At 37.3% G+C, this 25,186-nt stretch overlaps 2 protein-coding genes across 3 annotated transcripts; one reads left to right on the top strand and one right to left on the bottom strand.

Annotated features, from left to right (window-relative positions):
* Positions 1-1,525: 1,525 nt before the first annotated feature.
* Positions 1,526-12,720, bottom strand: traf3ip3 (TRAF3 interacting protein 3). 2 transcript variants are annotated; one of them, XM_077514923.1, is made up of 14 exons: positions 12,193-12,720; positions 11,345-11,713; positions 9,117-9,186; positions 8,947-8,995; positions 8,818-8,845; positions 8,707-8,736; positions 6,865-6,960; positions 6,055-6,126; positions 4,484-4,642; positions 4,221-4,358; positions 4,023-4,140; positions 3,102-3,235; positions 2,038-2,154; positions 1,526-1,829 (listed from the first exon to the last, which is right to left on the bottom strand). In XM_077514923.1, the coding sequence occupies exons 2-14, from the start codon at positions 11,687-11,689 to the stop codon at positions 1,608-1,610; spliced, it is 1,578 nt and encodes a 525-aa protein (XP_077371049.1). In that variant the 5' UTR covers positions 11,690-11,713; positions 12,193-12,720; the 3' UTR covers positions 1,526-1,607. The 2 variants fall into 2 exon arrangements, with proteins under 2 accessions (XP_077371049.1, XP_077371050.1); XM_077514924.1 differs by lacking the exon at positions 12,193-12,720 and having other exon boundaries at positions 11,345-11,988.
* A 79-nt stretch (positions 12,721-12,799) lies between these two features.
* atp5pb (ATP synthase peripheral stalk-membrane subunit b) lies at positions 12,800-25,138 on the top strand. Its single transcript, XM_077514925.1, has 7 exons — positions 12,800-12,959; positions 17,842-17,878; positions 17,996-18,141; positions 18,262-18,425; positions 21,794-21,919; positions 24,429-24,608; positions 24,887-25,138. Exons 1-7 carry the CDS (start codon positions 12,815-12,817, stop codon positions 24,962-24,964), a joined length of 876 nt encoding a protein of 291 aa, XP_077371051.1. The 5' UTR covers positions 12,800-12,814; the 3' UTR covers positions 24,965-25,138.
* Positions 25,139-25,186: the final 48 nt, after the last annotated feature.

The following is a 25,186-nucleotide window of genomic DNA, read 5'->3' as shown; positions in this document are numbered from 1 at the left end:
GTTGATTGTTTTGTGGGTGTTGCAGTCCACACTTGACGAGATCAGTCTAAATAATTTCTACCCTAGAATATTTTAGTGCAGGTCTGACAGAAACAGTGGTAAAATGATCCACTCGCACACTTTAAAATAGGTTATTAGTCATCATTATTATGATCGTCATCATTGTTTTATATACATATTCATGGTTAAACCTTTAACAACATTAATAATTATAAAATGGAAAGAGAAAATGCCATTGCAATAACTTTGCATTACAAAATATTTATTGTAAAATAAAAAAAATGATTTCATTATTATTTTTTGTAATTATGTTTAGTAGTAGTAGTTGTGTTAATGTGAATACTACTATTACATTGTATAGTATATGTATTGTAAATTATAAATATTTAAGAACATACTATTAGTAACAGTAGTATTAGTGATATTACTATTATTCTTAATAAGTAAATATATATATATATATATATATATATATATATATATATATATATATATACACACATATACATATATATATATATATATATATATATACACATATACATATATATATATATATACACACACATATACATATATATATACATATATACACACATATACATATACATATATATATATATATATATATATATATATATATATATATATATATATATACATATATATATATATATACATATATATATATACATATATATACATATATATATACACATATATATACACATATATATATACATATATATATATACATATATATATATACATATATATATACATATATATATACATATATATATATACATATATATATATACATATATATATATATATATATATATATATATATATATTTCATCTATGAAATATGAGTCAAAATATTATGAAAATTTAGGGAACGTCAGATGTTAAATTAGATAGATTAATATTTCACACAGTGGTTAGCACGTCCGCCTCCCAGCACTTAGTACTCCGGTTCGAGTCCAGGCTCTGCGCTTCCTGGGTGGAGTTTGCATGTTCTCCCCGTCCCCGCGTGGGTCTTCTCCGGGTACTCCGGTCTCCTCCCACATTCCAAACACATGCATGGCAGGTTAATTGGGCGCTCCAAATTGTCCCTAGGTGTGCTTGTGAGTGTGGATGGTTGTTTGTCTCTGTGTGCCCTGCGACTGGCTGGCAACCAGTCCAGGGGGTCCCCCGCCTACTGCCCAGAGCCAGCTGAGATAGGCGCCAGCACCCCCCGCAACCCTTGTTAGGAATAAGCGGTCAAGAAAATGGATGGAATATTAATACAGTGGATCCCTGTATATTTGTGATCCAGCACACAAGGATTCACCTATTCGCTGATTACTTTCCAATATTTTTTTGTCATAATTTTAAATATGTATTTCAAAATATTATTATTAGAGGTTTATCCCCATTTCCCAAGATGCAATATATGCTATTTGCAGGTCCCTATCTGCTGAAAAAGTGGGGGTCCATTCTGGTAGCAATCATAATCTATTCAAAAACAACAACTATGGCGTTTTTACTGTAGAAAAAATATATAATTTTTAATATCACACACTTTAAAATTCTGGAAAATATCAACAACATGATCACACTGGTCACACTGGCCGAAAACATCCTGGGTGTTTGGGAAAGACCATCTGCATGAGATAATTCTCTATTCGTCTCCTTATGTCAAAGTAGAAGTCTTGTAGTTTATCTCCGAAAAGTGGATGCCACGAATGCAATATGGCAACTCCGGTCACAGCCCCAAGCAGCAGCAGCAGCAGCAGCAGCAGAACAAGGAACATGCACGGACTCCATCTGGTGACGCGCCACGTCTGCAAAAAGAGGGAAGAAAAATGCTTCAGCTGCATCAGCGCTTGTCAACATCGGGTATCCCAGCTACACACGAGTGAAAGTTAATGTCTTATCTGTCATTACAATTAAGGTAGCTTTTAAAGAGTGTTTTTGAGCTGCCAGTGTACAGTATGAGCATTGAATAATCATCTGCAGGTCTAAACAAAATCCACGCACACACACACATACCGCTTTGCTGCGGTGGAGGGCGAGTTGCCCGAGCTCTTCCCTGCACTGCGACAGTCGAACCTGACTAGACTGAAACTCTTGCTCCATGGTGTGCAGCTCAGTCAGCAGGGCCTCACACTGTGCAATCATACACATTGACAGGCAATTTAGAGTCTTCAAAGAACCTAACATGCTACTGTTCATTATATGATTGGGCTCTCGGAGGACGGACTTAAGAGAAAACTCCCAAAAGCGCACAGACCGGCTTAAAAGGACAATTGAATCCATAACAGCAATCACAAATTCTTATCTAGCCATCCATTTTCCATACCGCTTAACCTCATTAGGGTTATGGGTGAGTGGGAACATATCGCAGCTAACTTAAATCTTCATTCCGCATTCAAATTAATGGAAATGCTGTTAATGTGTTCCCGCTCCCATCCCCCCTTCAAACAAACAAACAAACAAACAAACCCATGTTTGTAATGTGTATAAGTATGTTATAAAAACAGAGTAAGTAGATAAGTAGCTGCACATAAGGAAATTGTGAAAGTTTTTGCTACGAATAGGACATTGTGCTGATCCTTCTTGGCCACCTGGGGGCAGTATAATGCATACATACGGCTATAGTATACGTGGTCGCTACTCAGAAAGAGGCAGTAATTTTAACCATCAAGGATGAATAATACACTATTCGTTAGCCTCTATGGCATTTTCCATTAAATGTTAGCAAAAAGCTATCAGACTTTAGGGTCAAGTTGTGTGTTTGTTCTAATAGACGAAGTGTAATTGTTTTAAGTTTAGTGTGTGCCTTTTTTGGAAGAATGTTTCACAATACTCTAAGCTGCTGCTTTTTGTCAAGTGAGTTAAGTTCACTGCCGCCATACGGCACTCAAATCTAAAAATTCTGCTTGTAAATCAAAGCATAAAATTAGCCGAACTACTAGCCTGAAAAAGCTCATCTACGAATGTTTTAAATCAAACGTGGCCCATGAACCAGGATGAAGCCTGACAACTAACAAACACGCAACACTCTTTGACATGTGGCACTGAATCAAAAGCGACTGTGTTATTGTCCTAATCACCTCCTTCTCCTTGGAGCGGAGCTCCTCCTGAGTGTAATGAAGCTGCTCCTCCACACTGCAGTCCCCCTTTGACAACGCTTCTCCTTCCTCGGGTGTACTCTGAACGCTCGCATCCCTTTTCTCGATTCTGCTGTCTAAAAGAAATGATGCGTTGTTACGTGAATTCTCCATGTCCGGTGGGGTGAGGGGAAAGCAAAGTACAAATACTTAGCTATTGTGCTTGAGCGCCTTTTTCAGGTATCTTTAAGAATTAAAGTATTTTTTGTCTGCGGATGATGGCAAGATGTAAATAGAAAGTAAAGTCAAGTCAATCGCTGTTGAGATCTTGATTAAGATCTTGGGGATTTAGAGGGCAAAACAAACAGGGTTAGCAACAGGATATATATGTATTTTTTTGGTTTACTTTTACTTCAGTCAAGGACTTAAGGCAGTAGTTGTCATTTTAAAAGTAAAAAACTATCTGTATTTCTACCCACAGTAAATACAGTACGGAAGAGGATTAAGGGCCAGTGAAGTGAAGAAGAAGAAAAAAAAAAAGAGGTTGGCAGGATTTTAACTTTATCCCCAGAATTCTGACTTTAAAGAGAAAATTCACTGGAGAATTCTGACTTTGTGACGTAGAGCTATGAATTGTGGGGGGAAGTCAGACAGTCAAAATTTTGAGAATAAAATCAGAATTCTCACTTTAATCACAGAATTCTCACTTTAAAGTTAGAATTCAGAATTCTGACTTTAATCACAAAATTCTCACTTTCACGTCAGAATTCTGAGAATAAAGTGAGAATCCTGCCAACCCTTTTCTTTTCACTTCACTGACCCTAATCCTCTTCCGTAATGCAGAGTTTGAATAATATATTTGCCACTTTTGGCCATGCCATGTTTCCCTTTGAGCAAAATTAAAGGTGGTGGGTGGGGGCTTACCGCTAAAGTTCTGCTTTTCGTCAATCACAAACTGATAGTATTCCTGCTGCAGGTCTTTGTTCTCTCGTTTCAGTGACACCAGCTCCTCAGTCAGCGTCGCTTCTCTGGCCCGGAACAGCTGCGTGCGCGCACCAGCACTTGACAGTTGAAATGTTGGCCCACTCGTACAGGAGACTATTATGCGTCTGTGGTACCAACCTCAATCTGCACTTCCTGCTCTCGTGCTCGTTCAGCACTGCGGTCCAGTTCCTGTTGGAGTTTCTGACTTGTGAGCGTCAGCTCCTCGTAAAGGCTCTGCAGCCTCACCACGTCCGCTTTGGCAGTAGTCAGCGCTACCTGGTGACACAGATTTGGAAAAGCACTTTGAGCTACGGTATAGCAATATCATTGACCTAGCTAATATCTGACCTTATCTTTGACCTTGCCACGTGAAAACATGTAAAAGGCATACAAATACATACCTGGGATTGAATGACTGGATTCTTCAAAGACACAAGTGCGACAGCTTTGCTGAGTTCCTCATTTGTCTCCAGGATGACCTTCTGAGTCTTTTCTTCAAACGTCACTTTCTGCTTCTTCATTTGGAGCGCCAGTTTCATTGACGTCTCCTTGGGAAACTTCTATAAGGACACGCATGCATTGGCAGAAGAGGAGAGCAGAAGAATATCAGAGAAGAACATCCACCTTGACGGAAGCGGACTCACGTTCTGAGCAGGTGTCATGATTGTCAGAGATGATTGCCAGTAGTAATGCAGATTACTGAACACAAGTGTTGCTTGCGTCTAAAACGATGACTCTTCTTGTCTTATCTTACTTATTTCCGTCCAATCGACTAGGTTAGATCGAACTTGCCAGCAAAGACGTGGGCCACAAATGATTATTATTTATTTATTTTTTTTAATTGAACAGATGGGCCAGGTCAGGGCCAAGGACAGATTTGGTAAGAATAAGTAAAATTGTACATTATAAATAATATTCATAAACATTATTATATTTATTACATTAAAATATTTTTCATTATTATAACATGTATATGCATATATATTAGGGTTGTTATACCCCTAATATGTGTGTATATTCTATAATACAACCAATGCAAAATAATTACACAATCATTATATGAATAAAATAATTCACACTGTCTTTTTTTGTTTTGTTTTTGTTATTCATGATAAATTTAATTGACCAATTTTGTACTATGATAACATGTTAGATCAGTGGTGGGCAAAGTTGTTCCTCAAAGGCCGCAGTCCTGCAGGTTTTGTATGTTTCCCTGCTCCAACACAGCTGATTCCAATCAACAGGATCGTTATCAGGCTTATGGAGAGCTTGCTGATGAGCTGATCATATATAGGGTGTGTTGGGAAACTTCCAAAACCTGCAGGACGCCAGCACTCGAGGACCGAGTTAGATGTTTATTTTACTCTTCTTTAAAAACTATTTACAACTTGCTTTATTCTGTTTAAAAAAAAAACAACAAAAACCATTTGCTCTAGCAGAACAGCTTTTTGTGAACAAAATACTTTTTTTTTTTGGATCTGTCTGTGATGATTGGTGTCGTACTTTTGAGTCCCATACTTTTGAGTATGATTTGACAAGAAGCTCTGCGTCAAGATGAAGACAACTGTGTTAGCGTCTTGCTAGCCACGGACTGGTTAGCTTCCATATGCTTATCACTTATGATCCAAAAGTAGTGTTTGGTGTGTCAAGTTTGAGGGTTTTTCATTACGTTAGTGGTGGATTCAAATTCATACTCATGGTTAATGTTAAAAAAATGTGTTGCATGGGGTACTCCTCATTTGTAATCAATTAAGGGAATGTTTTATTGTTTTTAATCAATATTTGGATGGTTTATTTCTGCTTATAATTGTGTGATAATTTTTATTGTTAAACGGTTTTATTTTGGCAAGAGTTTGGATTGGGAAATTCACTTTTGAAGGTTAGCCAAATCAAATTTGACCAACATCACAGAATAGATTGTGGTCAACTTTGAGGTACTGTTGTAAATAATAATAATGGGGTGTTTTTTTACCTGCAGGCAAGCTTGCAGCTGTGATTCCAGAAGCTTAATCCTGTTCCTCAGCACATCCTCACTGCAGCGAGCCTGCGGGTTTAGCAAAGAAACGACTAGCTGTCATGCTGCACCTTGAAATGAAATGGCTCATGTGGAAGGATAACAGTTCATAACAACAAACATCATTAACTAATTCACTCCCAGCCATTTTCACTGAAGCAACCCCTTCACTCTCGGCTGTTTTACTTAATATTGGCTGATTTTGGAAGGTCCACAGAATATTGTGTTCTATTGTTATAAAAATGCTGCCACCTGCTGGCTGTTTTTTTTTGTTTTTTGTTTTTGGAATAAGTACCATTGCGTTATGCCACCCCTTCATGTCAACAGCTGCATTAAAGCCTTCTGTATGCTCTTGCATAAAAAAACAAAACAAAAACAAAAATTAAAAAAAATGTAAATACGTTTTTGGGAGTGAAAGACAAAGTATTAAAAAACGTTTACACGTGTTTGGATGTGAATGGGTTAAAAATACTTTCCTAAGTTGAACCACCCATGTAGTATCAGTTACAATTCAGAGTACATTTCGACGTATTTGTATGTGATTCTTTTACTCTACATTGAGCCACTTTTTCTTGATATAAGAATGCCACCCACCCCCACCCCTCCCTGTGTAAGATTGACAACTTGTGCTCATCAGCAGCGACAAGAGCGGAGGCAGGAAAACCACAGAGCTGATCGGCCTTCCTGAAGTGACAGCTGCCGTTCCTCTGCATGCTTACTGTGATGAAAAAGACCTCAGCAGTCTTAAAACACATTCATAGCGCTTACTTTCCATATTGTGTTTAAGGCGTTCTGCAGCTGTGCGCAACACTCATGTAGCGCTGCCACTTTCTTCTTGATGGCCGCCTCCCTCCATAGGCACTCCTTAACAGAAGCACAGTGTCAGATTAGGTTGGAGAAATGACTTGAGGCTGATAGGTGTCATGAAATACAGTGCATGTCACATCACTCTTGTAGGGCGTTTTTTTTTGTTTTTTTAAATTCTTCTGGGAACTGATACCTGAGCAGGGTTAGTTTTGGAATTTTCATTTTACTTAGTTTTTATTACTTTTTTTTTTTAAATTTAATACATAAATTAATAATACAATAAATTTAGTTAGTTTTAATTAGTTTTCAAGGTGATTCTGTTAGTTTTTAATAGTTTTAGTTTGTTTTGTCAAAGTGCTTAATTTTAGTTGAGTTTTAATTAGTTTCAGTATTAGTTTTTTTTTTTTAATGTGGACTACTTGTGTGCAATATTTAATAAACACCATGGTAAAATAAAAAAAAAGTCACGCATTTCTTAACTAACTTTGCATTTCAGCTGAGTTAAATGAAAAAGCAAACAAGCCGAGCCATTGGAGCCAAAAGTCAAGCATGAATTCAGCAAGGAGCGACGTCATCTGAAGGTGCGTTTCTATTGGCTGCTGCTAGATGACGTCACTTTTGTGTGACACACTTTCAAATGTCCTTATTCCGGTTATCGAAACAAATATACTTAAAAAAAATCACAGTTAAAATCATCCCCAAAGGCTTATGTATTAAATTAATTACTAAAGACTAAAACAAAGGACATTTTTGCTATAATTAGTTAGTTTTAGTTTTTGTAAACATAAAATGTAGTTTCAGTTTGTTTTCGTTTTTATAAAAGCATTTACGTTTTTATTTTATTTCGTAAACAAAATTGTTTTTGGAATTTTATTGAGTTTTTTGTTAGTTTTCGTTAACTAAAATAACCTTGCACCTGAGACAAGATGGAAGGAATTATGAACAGTTCCACATACCTGTCAGTTAACATAAAACCTTCCGCCTTCTTCTAACAGCAGATAAAAAGTCAGGAAAAGCCTACTAGAATATCTGAACTTAATATGGAATTAATCAGAGGCAATTTACATGGTTGCAGGTGTGTGCTGATTCCCATTTAACAAAGATTCTACACACATGGCAATGACGTTAGATTTTTTTTTTTTAATTCCTAAAGGATTCCTAAAGTTTCTAAAGGATTATAAACTCTTTTCCAATGGAGTTGTACATATTAAGGTCATATACGCCTGACTACCAGGAAAAAAAATATTGTCCAATCATGTTTATTTTGATATTCTAGAATACTGCAAAATAAAAAAAAATAAAAATAAAAAAAAGTTTTTATTTTTAAGCTATGTGTCCACAACAGAGGACATTTTTTTTTTAACTTAAATGCTAGGCTCAAATACAGTTAAAATAATCAAAATAATTCAAACAATACTTTCATGTGTTCTTAAAAGTCTTATAGAACACATGCTAACAACATTTAAAGCCTAAATTAGTTCAATAAAAAGTGTTATACACTTACTTTTCCTCTTCCCTAAAAAGTGCTTGCACTGAGGGAAGCCCCACCCCTACACATTTGGTATCATTGGAAAGCTCTGAATGTCCTCGATATAGCACACAATGAGTTAATTCAATCGTATGCCTTGGGTGGGAGATATTCAGGTTTAAAAAGGTCCACTATAGAGGACAAATTTGAATTGTTGGAAGTCATGAGGATATTAATGATGAAATCTGTTGTGAAATGATTTATCTTGGTGTTAATGTTTTTATATCACAAAAACCTGGCATTTAAACAGGGGTGTGTAGACTTTTTGAGCTCACCTGCATGTACTCCTGCAACTGCAGAATATCCTGGAAAATACAAATGGAGTTATGACGTACTACCTGTCATGGTTGTCGGTAAAAAATATTAAAAAATGTTTGAGAACTCACTGATTCTTTGATTGTCACAAGCCCCGACCTACATAAGCGATCCAACAAATAAATATAGGTACACAAATTATTTCAACAATTTGGTTCTTTTTTCCACTGCACTGTTTTTAGTGCAGAGATGACACTCACTCTGTCTGGACACTGGCTTCTGTCGTCTTTTGATAGGGAGTCTTTGCATCTTGGTAAAGATAAAGATAAAACACCAGTTTCAGTAGTGTGGAGCAACGCTGCAAATATTTCAATACAAATACTTTAGTACATTTAAGTACATCATACCCTAGTGCCATTCAGCCACCCACCATCTTTGATGTCTATTTTGCTCTTTTCCACCTTCATTACTTCCTCCTGGACCATCATCTTCAGCATCACCTGAGGAGGCAACAAGAGGACTTAGGTGCCTTGCTTTCAATTCACATCTCAAGCACTCTTTAATTATGTACCCTGTAACTGTATTCAAGTAGATTTTCCACATTTCTATGCTTTACTTGAGTACTTCTCTCTTTAACTCTTGACTGACTGAGGTTTTGGGTACTTGGACGGAAAAACGGGGACAGGCTACATGGAGGACCATGAACCAGTCCAAGAAGCATTAACACTAGGGATAGACCGATTATCGGCCGGGCCGATTGTCGGTGCCGATACAGTATTTGGCATGTTGACAAATATTGGCATTGGCCTTTTTACAAATCTGAAGGCCGATAAAGTTGGAATCTCACCGAGCAGTGAATGCGAACGTAGCAAATTTTGAGCATTCATCAGGATTTGTAAGATGTTGACAGACACTTCTTACTTGTTGCAAAGACATTTCCAACATATTCAGACAATTTGTCACTATCTGCGAAGATCTTTTGAACCTTTATGAAAACCCAAAATTAGATACATTTCATTTTGCATACATTTGTCACTGTTGAACTTGAAACTGGGAAGTCTCAACATTTTAATAATTAATTAAATAATAAATAATTAACAAAAAATAGAAATTACGTTGAAATTTTGGAAAACTTTATTTACAGTAATAAACTTTAGAAAACTATTTATATGTTTATTTGTTTATTTATGTATTTATTTATTCACTGCAAACACTGGGAAGTCCCAACACTTTTTAATTTATAAAAAATAATAATTCAAAAATAAAAAATAAATGTAGAAATTATGTTGAAATTTTGCAAAACTTTATTTACAGTAGAAAACTTTAGAAAACTATTTATTTATTTATTTATTTATTTATTTATGAATGTATTTATTTATTTATTTATTTATTTATTTATTCACTGCAAACACTGGGAAGTCCCAACACTTTTTAATTTATACAAAATAATTAAAAAATAAAAAATAAATTTAGAAATTATGTTGAAATTTTGCAAAACTTTATTTACAGTAGAAAACTTTAGAAAACTATTTATTTATTTATTTATTCACTGCAAACACTGGGTAGTCCCAACACTTTCTAATTTATAAAAAAATAATAATAATAATTAAAAATAAATTTTTAGAAATTATTTTGAAATTTTGGAAAACTTTATTTACAGCAGAAAACTTTAGAAAACGATTTATTTATTTATTTATTTATTTATTCACTGCAAACACTGGGAAGTCTCAACAATTTTTAATTTATCAAAAAATAATAATTAAAAAAAATTTAGAAATTATGTTGAAATTTTGGAAAACTTTATTTACAGTAGAAAACTATTTATTTATTTACTTGCATGGTTTTGAATTTAGCTTAACACATGCTGATGACCCTGGAAGTTCCTGACATTTTCTGTTAAAATTCTTAATTAAACAAAGCTGTCAATAGACAGCTATAAGTTTAATAAGTTTAAAATTAAAAGAAAGGGGTTTTAATGCTATTATTTTCTCTTTTGCCACAAATGAATATCGGCTTGAAATATCGGTTATCGGCCTCCTTGACGACCAATAATTGGTATCGGCATCGGCCTTGAAAAAAAACAACAACGTATTGGTCTATCACTAATTAACACAACAGATTAGGAGAAACAAGATATTCCACATACATGGCCTTATTACAGATTATTTTATACATTGACTACTACTGCTTGTCATGTGGCAGCCTAACTAGCACAAGCTTCTGACTTGCGAAAATTCTCTGTCAAGTCTGTTGAAACCGGTTGTCATTCATATCAGCTTGAGAACATGTTTTGATGGCAGTTTTCCCCCCATCAGTAAGAGATCAGTAAGTTAATAAGAGGGAAACAACTTTTTTTGTGCAGATAAGTTTTCAAACACAGGTATTGTAGATAATGAACATTAAAAAAAGTTAATTTCAGTTTTTTTAAATACAATTTTTTTACGTTATTATTATTATTATTAGTAGTAGTAGTAGTAGTAGTAGTAGTAGTCGTCGTCGTCGTCGTAGTAGTAGAAGAAGAAGAATCACCACTTACTAATTGTTACCTTACCCGTGTCTTCAATTTTTAAGTATTTGTACTTGTACGTAAGTCGAGCGTATATGTGAGTACTTTTGCCACTTGTGATGTCAAGTGATGAAAGAAAAGAACACACTTACGTCGTCCTTATCAGGGCTGCCACCGTCCCCGAAGCTTATCCACTCTGGCGTGCTCCACGGAGAAACAAAAGCCGAAGAGTAGCAGCTGGAGATGCTGGAGAACCAAGAGCTTCCTGTGGTCGCGAGGAGTGGAGGCTGAGCCCTCCTCCTCATGAACTCTTCTTGCCTCTTATTTTTCAGCGTGTGTTTTAGCAGCGCCGTGTAGTTGTCTCTAGCGGGGATCCGGCATGACGTCACATTCGTACGTCTTCGTAGCTGCTCATGTTTCTCTGCTCTGATCTCAGCTTTGCGATCAAAGTCTCTCACGGGTGACACTTGAAGTCCACGGAGACAAAACACATCCATTGCCCGGGTCAACCAACCCACTTCCTACACACACATACAAACAAATGAGTGTGGTAAAGCTAGTCGCCTTTTCTTTTTACGCGGTCAAGTCAGCCGCACTTCACTTTTTCTGTTCGCCCTTTTGTAGGAGCTTTACCTAAAGTCTGATTTATGCCCCTACGTTTACTCTCCCGTTAATGACCGGCGGAGATCATATGATCTACGCGAGCCATGAATTTTAAGTGCCGCGTAGTTCGTGGCCGGCTGCGGTGGACACGTCGCCAATCCGTCACGAGTAGAAACTATGGAAAGTCGTTTGACTCAAACTGTTTGAGCATTTATTAAATGATTGTGTACAAATGTTGAGCAAGAAAACTGTATTTCATTTTGTAAATACACCAAATTAACAGTTGATAGTGCCACTATGAGGGCATTATAGTGCTAGTTTGGAAATGGTGAAATGTGCACGTTAATGCACAGTCAAAGAAAGGTTTTCTCAGAATGCAGAAATTAAGACCACCTACCACGCCATCTCATCCAGAATGGAGCACTCTTCATGCAGCTGTCTTGTCTTTCGCACGTAACTCTTTCTGATGAGAATATTTTTTTTCAGGAAGTCGAGGGGACTACAACGTCATATCTTCCTCTATCGCAACAGCCACTCATGCCAAACTGATGCATTACCAGGGTGGGCCCACAGATTACAGATAGACAAACCCCTAGTCTGCATGCAACACACAGCATTTGGGGAGGGAGACTTTAGGTAATATTTTACAGTGCTTTAATTAGTTTTCTTTTGTTGCAAATTCATTCACTTCTTTGTTTTTCTCCAATTTCTAACTTTACTTTTTGATGTCATTCACCCCATCCTGTGTGGTCTAGGCCTAGCTACATCACCAACATATAAAACATCAGAGAGTGAGTTCGGGGATTACTCGGGGGTTGCTAGGACATCGGATAAGTGCACATTTGCCTCATAGTTTTGAGGTTTGGCGTTTGAATTTCAGCTCCTACCTTCCATTTGCTATTTCTCCCTGTGCTAATAATGACCGTTGGCCAACCCTCTTGTTAATAACACTATATCGCAACAGCATAATCTAGTGGTAATTGTATGTAAATGCAGTTTGCATATTATGATCTCGCGACATGTCAGTGGAAGTTCTCGTTCTGTCCGCCATCGTTGCTGCTCTTTGCAGAAGGGCACGAAGAGACCGGAACACGGTGCCCGTTGTTGTGAGCAACTTGGCTCCTCATTCGTTTAGTATGCTGTCCAGGCTTGTTATCGCTTCAGGTATGAACTCATCGGGTATTATAAGTTAACGTAGAAGAGTAACTCAACCAGGCCGCGACAAAGGAGAAGCACATATTGTGCTTAAAGCTGAAGGGTAAAGAGAAGGCCGCGCGTTGAATGAGTGTCAAGCTAATGCTAATGCTCAGCCAGGATGACTTCTAAGCACGCTCAACGCAAAACATACATAGGAGTTTCAGTTTGTCAATGCGGTGCATATTTTTCTTTGCGTTTCAGCAGACGACGCAATAGTTTTGCAATAAATTGTACGTGGCGTGATTAGCTCAATGCTCTACAGTAGATGTCACCTTCTTGACGGCAAGCGTTGGGGACTGACTGTTTCATTTACTTGGTCTTTTTTTTATATATATATATATATTTTTTTTTTAGCCATGCCACTCACATACGATTTACATTGTGCATCAATTATGCCCTCCTTGGGCATTTTTCTAAATTTTCTCTCTTTTAAAAAATGGCGATCATTTTGGCTGAGTTATTATTACCTTGTGGCATGGAACGTTGTAAATGCACGGTGGTGCCTCATAGGGCTGTCAACGATAACACGTTTTGCTTAACGATAAATTGCCCCAGAAAATGTTGCTTTAACCGATAATTAATATAGTATTGCAGTTTTTGTATCATTTTTTCCAAGTAATATAATGATAAAATGGTATAATTAGGCAATTATACTATTATATATACTTATGCTGAGGGCAACTTTGCCCCCAAAAAAGTGCACCCAAAGTAAATTTATAGCTGATCTTGAAACATTTGGAGTATCAGCATAGTTTTGGTCTCTTTTTGAAGATAACATTTTGACTTTTTCTCCCAAACAGTCAGAATCCGTGTAAGTGCTTCTGTCACTGAGGCATGGATGTTTGAATACAGAAAAAAAAGCGCAAATTTTCTGTTTGTCTAATTTCTTTTTACAAAATCTGCCTTGAAAATTAATTTAGAATGTTAATTAGGACTTGAAAACACTACACGAGCAAAGCTTGAGGTCAACCCTAGTTCCAGTTCAAATTTGACAATAATCCTACAAAAATGAGCATTTTACTCATGTTTACCTAAGAAAAGGTACAGGCGAACCCCAAATTTTGGGTGGCCTGTGTGAAAAAAGGCTGCTATTCTGGAATGCTTCAACATACAATAATGATCTTGGGCTCTAATGAAAGCTTAGACTTGGGGCTTGGGCTGCACGATATTTGAAAAAAGGAAGAATTTTCACTAGATGACTCGAATAGCTGTTTGGGATGAATTTGTTTCACTCACCATGACGGCACCATTGTATTCTTCTAATATCAAACACGCATTGCATTTGGTTTCCGTTGTAATGAATGGAAGTAATTTTTTCAAATTGTCTTAGGAATGTGGCAAATACAAAAAAAAAGAAAAAAAGTCTACAGTAACTAAAGTCTCCAGGCACAAGTAATCAATAGAAAAAAAGTAATTTTGGGGGTTAGCGACTCCTTTAATGTTTTATTCCAATGCAAAAACGCTACTTCTTACCATGATCTTACCACGAATATTTGTCTTATTTCTAATTCAATTATTATTATCATTAGCATTATAATAGATGCAAATTGTCTAAAAACAAGTTACTTTTTCGGTATTAAGTCTTGTCTTAAATGTAATGAGATTTGTTTGGAACATAAATTAGACATTTTAACTTAAATAATAATAGTAATAATAATAATATTATTATTATTATTATTATTATTATTATTATTACATAAATATTAGTGTATTAACCACTGACTGATATTAACTTACCAACTGCAAGATGCAGCCTGTGACCAAAGCACTCCGGCTTGGTCCGCTCGTGTAAGGCAGTTGCTTACACCATGTTTGTAGTATTCTGTCTGATGGCATTTCTTACCGCGTGCCGAGCGTTGCCGAGCGTGTGGATTATTATTATTATTTTTTTTTAAATAAATAAACCCCTCTTTAGTTACTGAGTTGAATGACACCATGTATTTCGCCAGGTAAAAAGTTATTATATACATGATTTTGTCGGTGCTGTTTGTACTTCATATCATAAGTTGTTGTGTTGGCAGTGGCGTCTAATTGTTTTTTGAGTAGATGAAGCTTTACCTCGTGTCCCACTTTGAGTTTGAACTGGTCATACAGGAGCTTGTGATGGCGATTCAAATAGTCGGACAGGTTTGTTGTATTACCTCGTGTTGCGGCAACAACGGCGACTGTCGGCAGAGGATCTTCTTTTTATAGCCGAAATACTTCCATATTACGTGTGTTGGCCTTCTTTTGGCAGTAAATCTTTAACTTCCACTTCTACCGCTCTCTCCTCATGTGCATGTCGCCTACTAGTGTTTTCAGAGGAGACAGCTGTGAGAGTGGAAGGGGGGGGAGCCAGTGACCGATTAGTAGGAGGCAGGGGGCACGTGAGGCAGGCTGTGCAGAGTAGTTTGCTGCTTTTATGAAGCAAAACAAACGTTTGCTTGCTCTAAAAAAAAAAAAAAAATAGATGAAAACATCACACGTCTTTGCGACGTGGCTATCGCACATGCACACCTCGCAATCGCGATGTTCAAACGGTATATCATGCAGGTACCTAGTACCTTTTAACAGAATAAATGAAAACAAAGAATCGTAAAGTAGAAAAAACATTTATGTATATTTATTAGGGATAGACCGATTATCGGCCAGGCCGATTATCGGTGCCGATATTTGGCAGTTTCACAAATATCGGTATCGGCCTTTTGACCAATCTGACAGCCAATAAAGCGGGTATTTTGAACACATTATGATCATTTTAAACCTTCTGCAAAAATCTTTTGAAACTTTTTATGAATCCTGTTGAAAACCCCAAATTTGCTGCGTTTGCATTCATTTTTTGCACAGTGAAATACAGGAACTTTTCATTCATGGATTTATTTCAATTTCCACTTTATAAATAATGATGCTGACACTGGGAATTCACTTCAAAAAGTTAAAAAATAAATAAATAAATGTTGAAACTCCCTGCATTTTTTTAAAATATATTTTTTAAACAAAGCTGTCAATATTGTTTAAAATTTAAAGAAAAAGTACTTTTTAATTTTTACACTAATATTTTCTCTTCTACAGCAAATAAATATCGGCTTGAAATATCGGTTATCGTTCTCCTTGACTACTAATAATCGGTATCAGTATCGACCTTGAAAAAGCCATATCGGTCTATCACTAATATTTATTGTTGTATTTAGAGAGGCAGAAAATTTGAGTGTTTTACAGTAACTTTTAGGGATGGGTACCGAAGACGGTACTTTTGTGGTAAGTATCGATTAGGATCAGTACTTCTGAGCATCGATTCACGTAAAATAAAACGGTGCCATGTTTCGATACTGAAGCACGTCGTTTTAAGTTGTGATTGTGCAGGAGTATGCGAGTTGGCTATTTTCAATGGTGTACTTGAACGCAACATTATATGCAAATTACGCACCCGGCATTCTGGCGTCCCCTACTCGCGGGAGCCTAGCCGGTCTGGAGCCACGTGGTCGGTCGGCGGAAGCGACTGGCCCCGGTGGCAGCTCAGCTGAGAGACCGACCGCCCAACCCGCGGGTTCCACCGCTTCTTCCTCGGTCCACAACGCAGCATTCACTCAACCGGATCCAGGCCGGGCCGCTGCCGGTGGAGGGACGCCAACATTTCCGGGTTTGGGAACAAGTGAGACTTTTGTGCTGCTCGACAAGCCAAACAAATACATACAGTTTATAAAGGAGTAGGAAAGCCTCCGCACCCGGCGGAAGCTGGAAATGTCGGCTTCCCCGGAATCAGCGCATGGCTGGGAGGGAGGTGTCGGCGACCCCGCCTAATAGAATCATGACAGAAGGTAAACGGCTTCACCATCGTTGAGGTATATAGACATTGTAATTTGGATGTACAGTAGGCTATTACTCTTGACTATATTTACAATCGCGAAAGCTTGTGGCCAAAATGTAGCGAGCATTACAGACCACGTCGGGTGCATTCAAATGATTAATTTGAACACAATTATTCTCTTTGTTCACATCATGTCTCCTTCCAACTGTTATTTTTATTTTTTATTTTATTTTTTTACTATATTGAGTGCAAAGTGGGTTGGCACTTCAAACTCATTGCGTGGCGTGTGGCAGCCTTTATGTTCTGGAAAAACAACTGCACAAAAACGAAAACATCAATTATTAATTTATATATTATTATTTACTGTTATACATTTATTATTTTACTATTGCTCTCTGGCTCATTTGTTTTACATTTTTGTTATTTGTAAAAGTTTATATATTCAAAAGTAATTGTTTAATTTATTAGAAATAAATACTGTTACATAACGAACATTTATTACATCCAAATAAATAAATAAAATTGAAAAAAAAACCCCCATAAACGAGCACAAATGTACCGGTATCGATTCCCAGGTACCGAGTATCGGAACAGTCGGTTCAAATGTGAAAGGTACCTATCCCTAATAACTTTACAGCAAAGAGAAAAGTCGGGCAATTTAATTTTTTTATTTGGGGTATTTTTTGGGAGACATTTTTTTGGGGGGAGTGGGGGTTACATATCATTATGTCTTATGATCAAATGTGTTCATGTGTACAATATCATTTATTTATTTACCGTATATTAAATCAGCCGATTTTTTAAATATCTTTATGAAATATCTCAATTCTGAAATGGGTCGGCTGATTTATTGGCCGATCATTTTAAAAGTGTTTTTAGTGTACAGTTTTGCTTCAAGGCTTCAAAGAGTAGTAAATTTGAAGAAAGCGCACAGGTTAATGGTACCACCGTGAACGTTTTGGGGCCATTTCGCAGTGGCTTACTTGGTGAATTAGAAAAATGGATGTGGAGAAAGTAACCATTAATGTTACATTAATGTTATTTTGTTGTCTTGTTTTGCAGCTAATGCCCTGAAAGGCAGCGGCCCCCTCGGAGCTGGGTGTGTTCTTAAAACAACTACAAAACCTTACGGATGATTTTGCACTTGTGATTCATCATTTACTTACTCTTATTTTTATTTTTTTATTTTTGTTTTTGTTTTTGTTTTTACATGTAGCCTGGTCCAGGCGTCTCGCTCCTTGCATACATCATCCCAGAATCTGGCCCCGTTGCCCCCCTTGCCCGAGAGAGGAGGCAAAATCCGTCATGGCATCTTTCCCGAGGAGATTTTCCAGCTCTTGTACCCTAAAACGGGAGTGACAGGTCAGTTGTGTTCAGCTGGAAGCATTACACTGGACTTCCTCGATTTGGCAGTGATAGGGAGATACCCCTGCACTTGAGCATTTGTTACTGACTGACAATGAAAGCATCCGTGTCATCTAGGACCCTACATGCTGGGCACCGGCCTCCTTGTCTACTTGCTCTCTAAGGAAATATACGTCATCAACCACGAGACGTATTACGCTTTCTGCTTTGGAACCATCGTCGTGTACCTCGTCAAGAAATTCGGCCCGCAAGTCTCTGCTTTTGCCGACAAACTCAATGAGGTTGGTGGACATCTTGGATGGGATCTCTTCATACAAATGTGGACTTAGGGCTGGGCGATATAGCTGAAAAACATCATGATACAGTGGAACCTCTACTTACGAACGTCTCTTCATACGAAATTTTCGAGTTACGAAACTCCTCAACGGGAAAATATTGCCTCTTGTTCCCAAAGAAATTTCTAGATACGAAAGGTAAAAATACATTACAGAACGCAACATACTTTCGGCTATGGCTATTTCCTACCATAGGTACCTATGAGCGTAAATACTAGATCGGTGTTTGTGCATCGTTCTGGCATCCCATTGGCTAAGAGGAAACTACTATACCATAGGTATCTATGAGCGTATACTAGATCGGTGTTTGTGCATGTTTCTGGCATCCCATTGGCTAAGAGGAACCTCTACCATAGGTATGAGCTTATACTAGATCGGTGTCTACAAGCGTCCTCATCATTCATCCCGCGGCCCATGAGGTGTTCCAGGTTTTTCGTAAATGTATGAACTAACGGCCAACGAATTTGTGCAAACATTCAAACAATTGGTGATTGATGAAGGCACAGTAAGTTTTTAATTGCGATGAGACGGGCCTTTTTTTTTTTTTTTTAAGATGCCTCGCCATACCGGAAGTTTCCATGAAGTTTCAGAATTTGTTTAAAAGAATCGCCCAGAAAAAGTGTTCACTAGTCGGGCGTTTGCTCACTAAGATGATGTTTGCATTGGACATTAATGAAGGATTGTTTTAAAAAAACAAAACAAAAAAACAAAACAAAACAAAACAAAAAAAACATCCATGGATCAGTTCTTTACAAAACACCAGGCAAAAAAAAAAAAAAAAAAAAAAACACTTCTGAGGGAGGAGAACATGAACCTGAGGACAGCAGTTAAAAAGGTAAATGACCATCATTTTTATTCTTTACTCTATTCTTTATTTTCATTATGCACAACTCTCATTTATTGTGCAATAATCTAATTGTAACATGTATTTGTTACATGTTTTGATGCATTTTTATGCTTTATAAAACATTTATGTCTGAAATTTGGGAGGCTTGGAACGGATTAGGGCATTTACATGGAAAATGCGTCTCTACTAACAAATTTTTCGACTTAAGAACTTTCTTCCAGAACCAATTAATTTCGTAAGTAGAGGTACCACTGTATAATTATTTCATATCAGTCTATCGATAATTATCTTTTTTTTTTTTTTTTTTTTAACCTAAAAAAAAAAAAAAGTTATTGAACTTCTGCTCGGAATTTTACTGAAATTAGGCCCATAGGATATGTTAACTAGGGGTGGGACGATACAGGTAAACCACGATTCGGTACTGTGACGATATTTGGCTCACGATGTCAATAATATCACGATACATGATAGCTATGATTTTTTATATATTGTCAAAAACATTTTTTAGCAATATATCACAATATGTGACTGAAAAAGCATACAAATGCCCATACAAAAGGAAAATGTCTAATTATGCATTTATTCAATGGCAAAACTTTGTACAATGTACAAAGTTCTGCATAGTGCTTCACTGCCTATTAGTCTTTTAAATGTAAACATTGTAAAGTGAGACAAATTAAAGTGCATAAACATTTATAACACAACACTGCACAACTGGACACATTACATCGATATCTACCGTCAGTGTATCGATAATTTATTGCAACAGAGAGCGCAACAATATATTACGATATCGATTTTTTTCTCCCACCACCTAATGTTAACGTCTGCGCACTATTGAACATGTACAAAATAATGACACAAGAAGAACATGAATCTTCACCAAAATTAGGCTAATTAGGCGTGTCCTCTTCAACCTCTGAAAATATCAAAACAATTGCCACAGTATTTGGGCTTTTATGGCTACGGTCGCAGATACGATCAAAGGCTGACTGGTGTTAAATTCACATTTTTTTTAAGTGCGTGCCACATCATGCATTACGGTACTGCACTTCCCCTTCCTACCCGTTTCCATGCAAGTCAACTTTTTTTTAGCATTATCTGATCAAGCAAAGGATAAAGGTAGCCCTACACTTCTTCTTCCTCTTCCACCATCTATGTAGACATATTCTTTTTGTTATGGTATGCTGTACTGTATAAGAAATCAGTATATATATTTTTTTTAAATGTAATTTATGTATAGACAGTACAGTGCATGTCCATACAGTATAGGGATGTCACGATAAGGGCAATATCGTGATATCGTGATGTGAAAACTGCCACAATATCGTCGTCGTCATGCTCACAATATTTAAAAGGAACCCATCTGTTAAAAAAAGTCAGGTTGATTTCCATTTGTGCAGTTCTAGCACCATCTAGTGGCTATTTTATTAGTGCAATTTAATTTTCATTAGGGATGTTTTGGCCTTATATGTTTAAAATCTATGCTAATCGTCAGATGAAGGGGAACCTAATTTGCGTGTGAAACGATCAATGTGTGCTTGCATTAGCAAGTAAGAGCCTCACTGTTATTAGAGATTGTAGGTGGTTTATATGCATTGCTGTTATGTACAAAAGCACAATAATGTTTTTTTTTTTTTAGTATGAGCTCTTTTTTTTAATTTTTTTATTTTTTTTACAAAATTGTGATCTTTTTTTTAAATATCGCCAACGCCCCCCCAATATCGTGATAATTATCGTATCGTGACCTTCATATCGTGATATCATATCGTGATGTTTGGATATCGTTACATCCCTAATACTATACTGTGTATAGTTACATTTTTTTATTTGTTTTTAATTTTAAAAAATTTAAGAAAATGTAATTTTTAAAACAAAATTTAATGCGTCTTGACTTACAATTTGACTTACACACAGTGTCTCAGAACCCACATTGTTCGTAAGTTGAGGACTACCTCTATATCAGTTAATAAGTAAAACAACTTGTGTGTGTGTGTATATATATATATATATATATATATAAAATTTATTATTATTATTATTTATTTATTTATTTATTTATTTATTTTAAATAATCAACATTGTTTGCCTAAATTGGCACTGTGCTTAGCAGCTGTAGCCTGATCACTTTTCTGGAAACATTATTGAGTATGTGATGAAGTGACACCTGAACCAAAACCTTTCACCTCTGAAATTGTCACTTTTCAGGAGACCCCAAAAACGGCATGTTTTTTTCTTTTCTTCTTCCCGCCATTATCATTGCATCATCAAAAAGAGCAAGCCACTTTCAGCACTTTAGATTGACCAATAATTTGTAAAAATGACACGTGTGTGTGTGTGAAGTGTGACCAAAAGTACACATTTTTGAAAAATAAAAAAATTGCCAAATTATGACTTTAGAGGTTTTGGCTTGACGCCAGCGATTTGTCAGTAGCTTGGGGTTTCTAATATCGTGTTATGTTTCTAGGAAAAATTGGCCAGAGTTCAGCATGTGAAGGACACGGCCATGACCAACCTGACTCAGGCTATCGAGAACGAGAAGAAGGAGCAGTGGAGAGTCGAGGGCCGAACGATGCTCTTCGACACTAAGAGGGTAAGTTAAAATTGTGTGTCTATGTGGGCTTTTATTGGGTTTCAGACCCAAGGAGGGTTTATCCATATTTATTACTCCAAAATTGTGTTAGTGTATTCCTTTGGGGAACGCTGATTGCTTTTATTTTGTTAAGTTTAATAGGATGTGCATTGTAAAATAACGTTCATTTACTGCAAACGAACCAGAAACGCTCGATGTGTACTTCATAATAAGAGCTACCTAGTTTTAAACAAGAAGTAACTAGCTATCTTCTGTACATTTTGAAATTGTAAAATACAACTTGACGCCAGTCCCCACAAATATATGCAGTATAATTTATATTATTATTGCTAAATTGTGTTATAGTGACTCCTATTCACGACGTTGGACGCTTTTATTTTGTTAATTTCCCGGATGCGCCGTGATGCCCCTCTGAAGCGAACACGTCGCTGACTCGCTAGTACTTTCACTTTAACAGAAGACGATGTTAGACTTTCCGGAGTTGCCGAATAAAATACAGACCACCTCACATCAAACGATCAAGTGGCTTGGAGTCACTCCAAGTGACAAGACGGCATTCATTCGGCTCTTGGCTCTCACATGGGGTTGAGAGGATACGTCTTTGAGAGCTGTAGCAACTATGCTACTGTGCTAATCACTAACACTGGTGCTACCGAGTGCGTTCTGTCAAAGCAGGGAACTGGTGGAAGGAAGTGCTACACCGTACAAATGGCAAATCCACTTGCACATTCTGCCCCTTAAACACTGTGTATTGTAGCTCCAGCGCAGTACAGTGCATTTCTATCGGGTAATTTTGACGTGGACATTTCTGCTGCTTCGGGACTGGAATTCACTTAGGGGCTTTCCAAATAAGGAAGCGGTCGTTAATCGAGCATTAAAAATGTAGTGCCGTTAAAGGCACTTTAAGTTAACGAGATAAAAACGCGATAATTTGGACACCCATAGTGTGTGTGTGTGTGTGTGTGTGTGTGTGTGTGGGGGGGGGTGTATATGTGTGTGTGTATATGTATATATATGTAATTAAATGCCCAGTATGCCGGTTTCACTCTGGAAAAGGCACTTTTTAAATACAGGATTTAAACAAACAACTTCTCAAATTACAGATCAGGGCTTGTCTTGGCATGCACGGATTATTTTTTATTTTTTTTACTCACTCACAGCAACTTACATGTGTGAATGAGTGAGTGAAAAAAAATAATAATCCGTGCGTGCTTTCAAATTGCCGCGGGAGTGACGTCACGCGGCCGGCAAATTCGCCCGGCCCAGTTTGCGACACGCCATCCCCAGCTTTGCGATTGGCTGGAGGGGTGTAAACATTGTCTTTCCACAGAAATGTCCCGCTGTTTACATAACAAACACAAAATGGCAAAATACAGGCTGGTGGGGTGGGGGTTTAGGACAAAATCACCACCAGAAATGAAGACAATCCCTGATCTGTAATTTGAGTAGTATGTTTGTTTATATCCTGTATTTAAAAATTGCTTTTTCCAGAGTGAAACCGGCATACTGGGCCTTTAAAGATTTATAACTGTAATTCAACAAAAGATGTCACTGCCAAATCTAATATTGGGGTCTAAGGAACTGAGCGAGGAAGGAAAAAGGGGGTCTTCAAAGCAGCACATACTTGTCCACTTGTGAATTTTTTTTACTTGTTAAAAAATAGTGACCACACCGCCACAAACATCCCAGCCCTGGCCCTATACTAACTGACTACGAGCTGTATATGTCCAATCTGTACGTATACTGTATAGTTTATACAGTAGCCTGCTCACGAAATGGGAGGAGCAGGATGGTCGCCCTGTCGCTTCACGGGTGTGTATGGGATATCGGCTATCTAGTCATATATTCAGATCAATGCTTTGCGTAGTGTTATCTCACCTGTGTTCCCACAGCATTTGTGTTTGGATAGTCATTATTTGAAGGAAAAAACACTCCTGAAGTCGATGCTAACTTCCTATTAGCATTTGAATGGGGTCCTCCCTTTGCATTTAGCATTAGCGCTAGGCTAGCAATGTTTTAATACGAAGCATGTTTTTTATTTAAATATACAATGGATGCCATTTTTATCGCCGTGTGTTTAGTTTTACACTTAACTCGAATTGGGGTGTCATTAAAAAATAAACAGCTTAGGGACAACAAAATAACCAGAACAACATACGCTACACACTTGCTAGTTGCTAATGCTACACAAGCAGAATTGTGCAGTCAGGGTACTTTCACAGTGTCAGAAACTACGGTTTTCTTCAATAACGTTTTATGGGAAAATTAATTGGCCAGTGTTTGAAGGCCCATAATTAGCAGCAGATTAATCCGTCGGACCCTACTGAAAATCCATATTGTGGCAAAATATGACAAATATACTCTAGTTACAAATGGCCATACACATGAAAGAACATTGGAATTGCACCAAAGTAGAGCATAGTTCCTGTGACGGTTTCGCTGTCTATTCGCTGAGCTTGGCTGGTCCAACAAAGGTTGTGTACTAGTAACAGTGTCCATTTCCGCACAGAACAATGTAGCCATGTTGTTGGAGACCAACTACAGAGAGAGGCTACATATGGTGACCAATGAGGTGAAAAGGCGCCTGGACTACCAGATTGCCCTGCAAAATCTGCAGCGCCGCTTGGCTCAGGAGCACATGGTCAACTGGGTGGTGAAGAACGTCATGAGCAGCATCACGCCTCAGCAGGTAAGCATTCTCTCGTGCTTCTGCTTTTTACATGTGCGGTGAAGTATTTTGGCGCTGCTACAGTTGGTTTTACATTGAACATAAGATAAGTTTCACTGAAAATATATTTTTTGTTTTGCTGCCCTTTGAAGAGTCTGTTGAGATTTTTGATGGTTACACAAAGATGTCTTGAGTTATTGGAATGTATCATCGTGTAGGGGGTGTAGGTGTTGGTGGTGCTGCTTCGTTTTTCTGGTCATTTCCTTTGACATTGTTCTGTTTAAAATCTCCCTATCCAGGAGAAGGAGAGCATCGCCAAGTGCATCACAGATCTGAAAGCTCTGGCCAAGGACTCTCAGGCCAAAGCTATAGCCTAAACTGTCAAGTCTGCAGCACCACTTGAACCCCTAACTCATTGTTCCAAGACGAGACGGGCACTTTTTTCTTTTACAGAATAAACTATTTGCCCCTTATAGTCGGTCTCTGTCACTCTTATGGGTGTGTACAATATTTCCACATCAGCTGATAATAAATGCTTTACTCAACCTCAATGGTGCCATTGGTTCTTTTTGATTTAGCATTTTTGGTGTTGATTTTCT

Source organism: Festucalex cinctus, chromosome 2 (genome assembly GCF_051991245.1).
Source record: "Festucalex cinctus isolate MCC-2025b chromosome 2, RoL_Fcin_1.0, whole genome shotgun sequence".
NCBI classification, from domain to species: Eukaryota; Metazoa; Chordata; class Actinopteri; order Syngnathiformes; family Syngnathidae; genus Festucalex; species Festucalex cinctus.
Note: the sequence above shows the minus strand (reverse complement) of the source record. Positions and strands in the feature narration are given on the sequence as shown.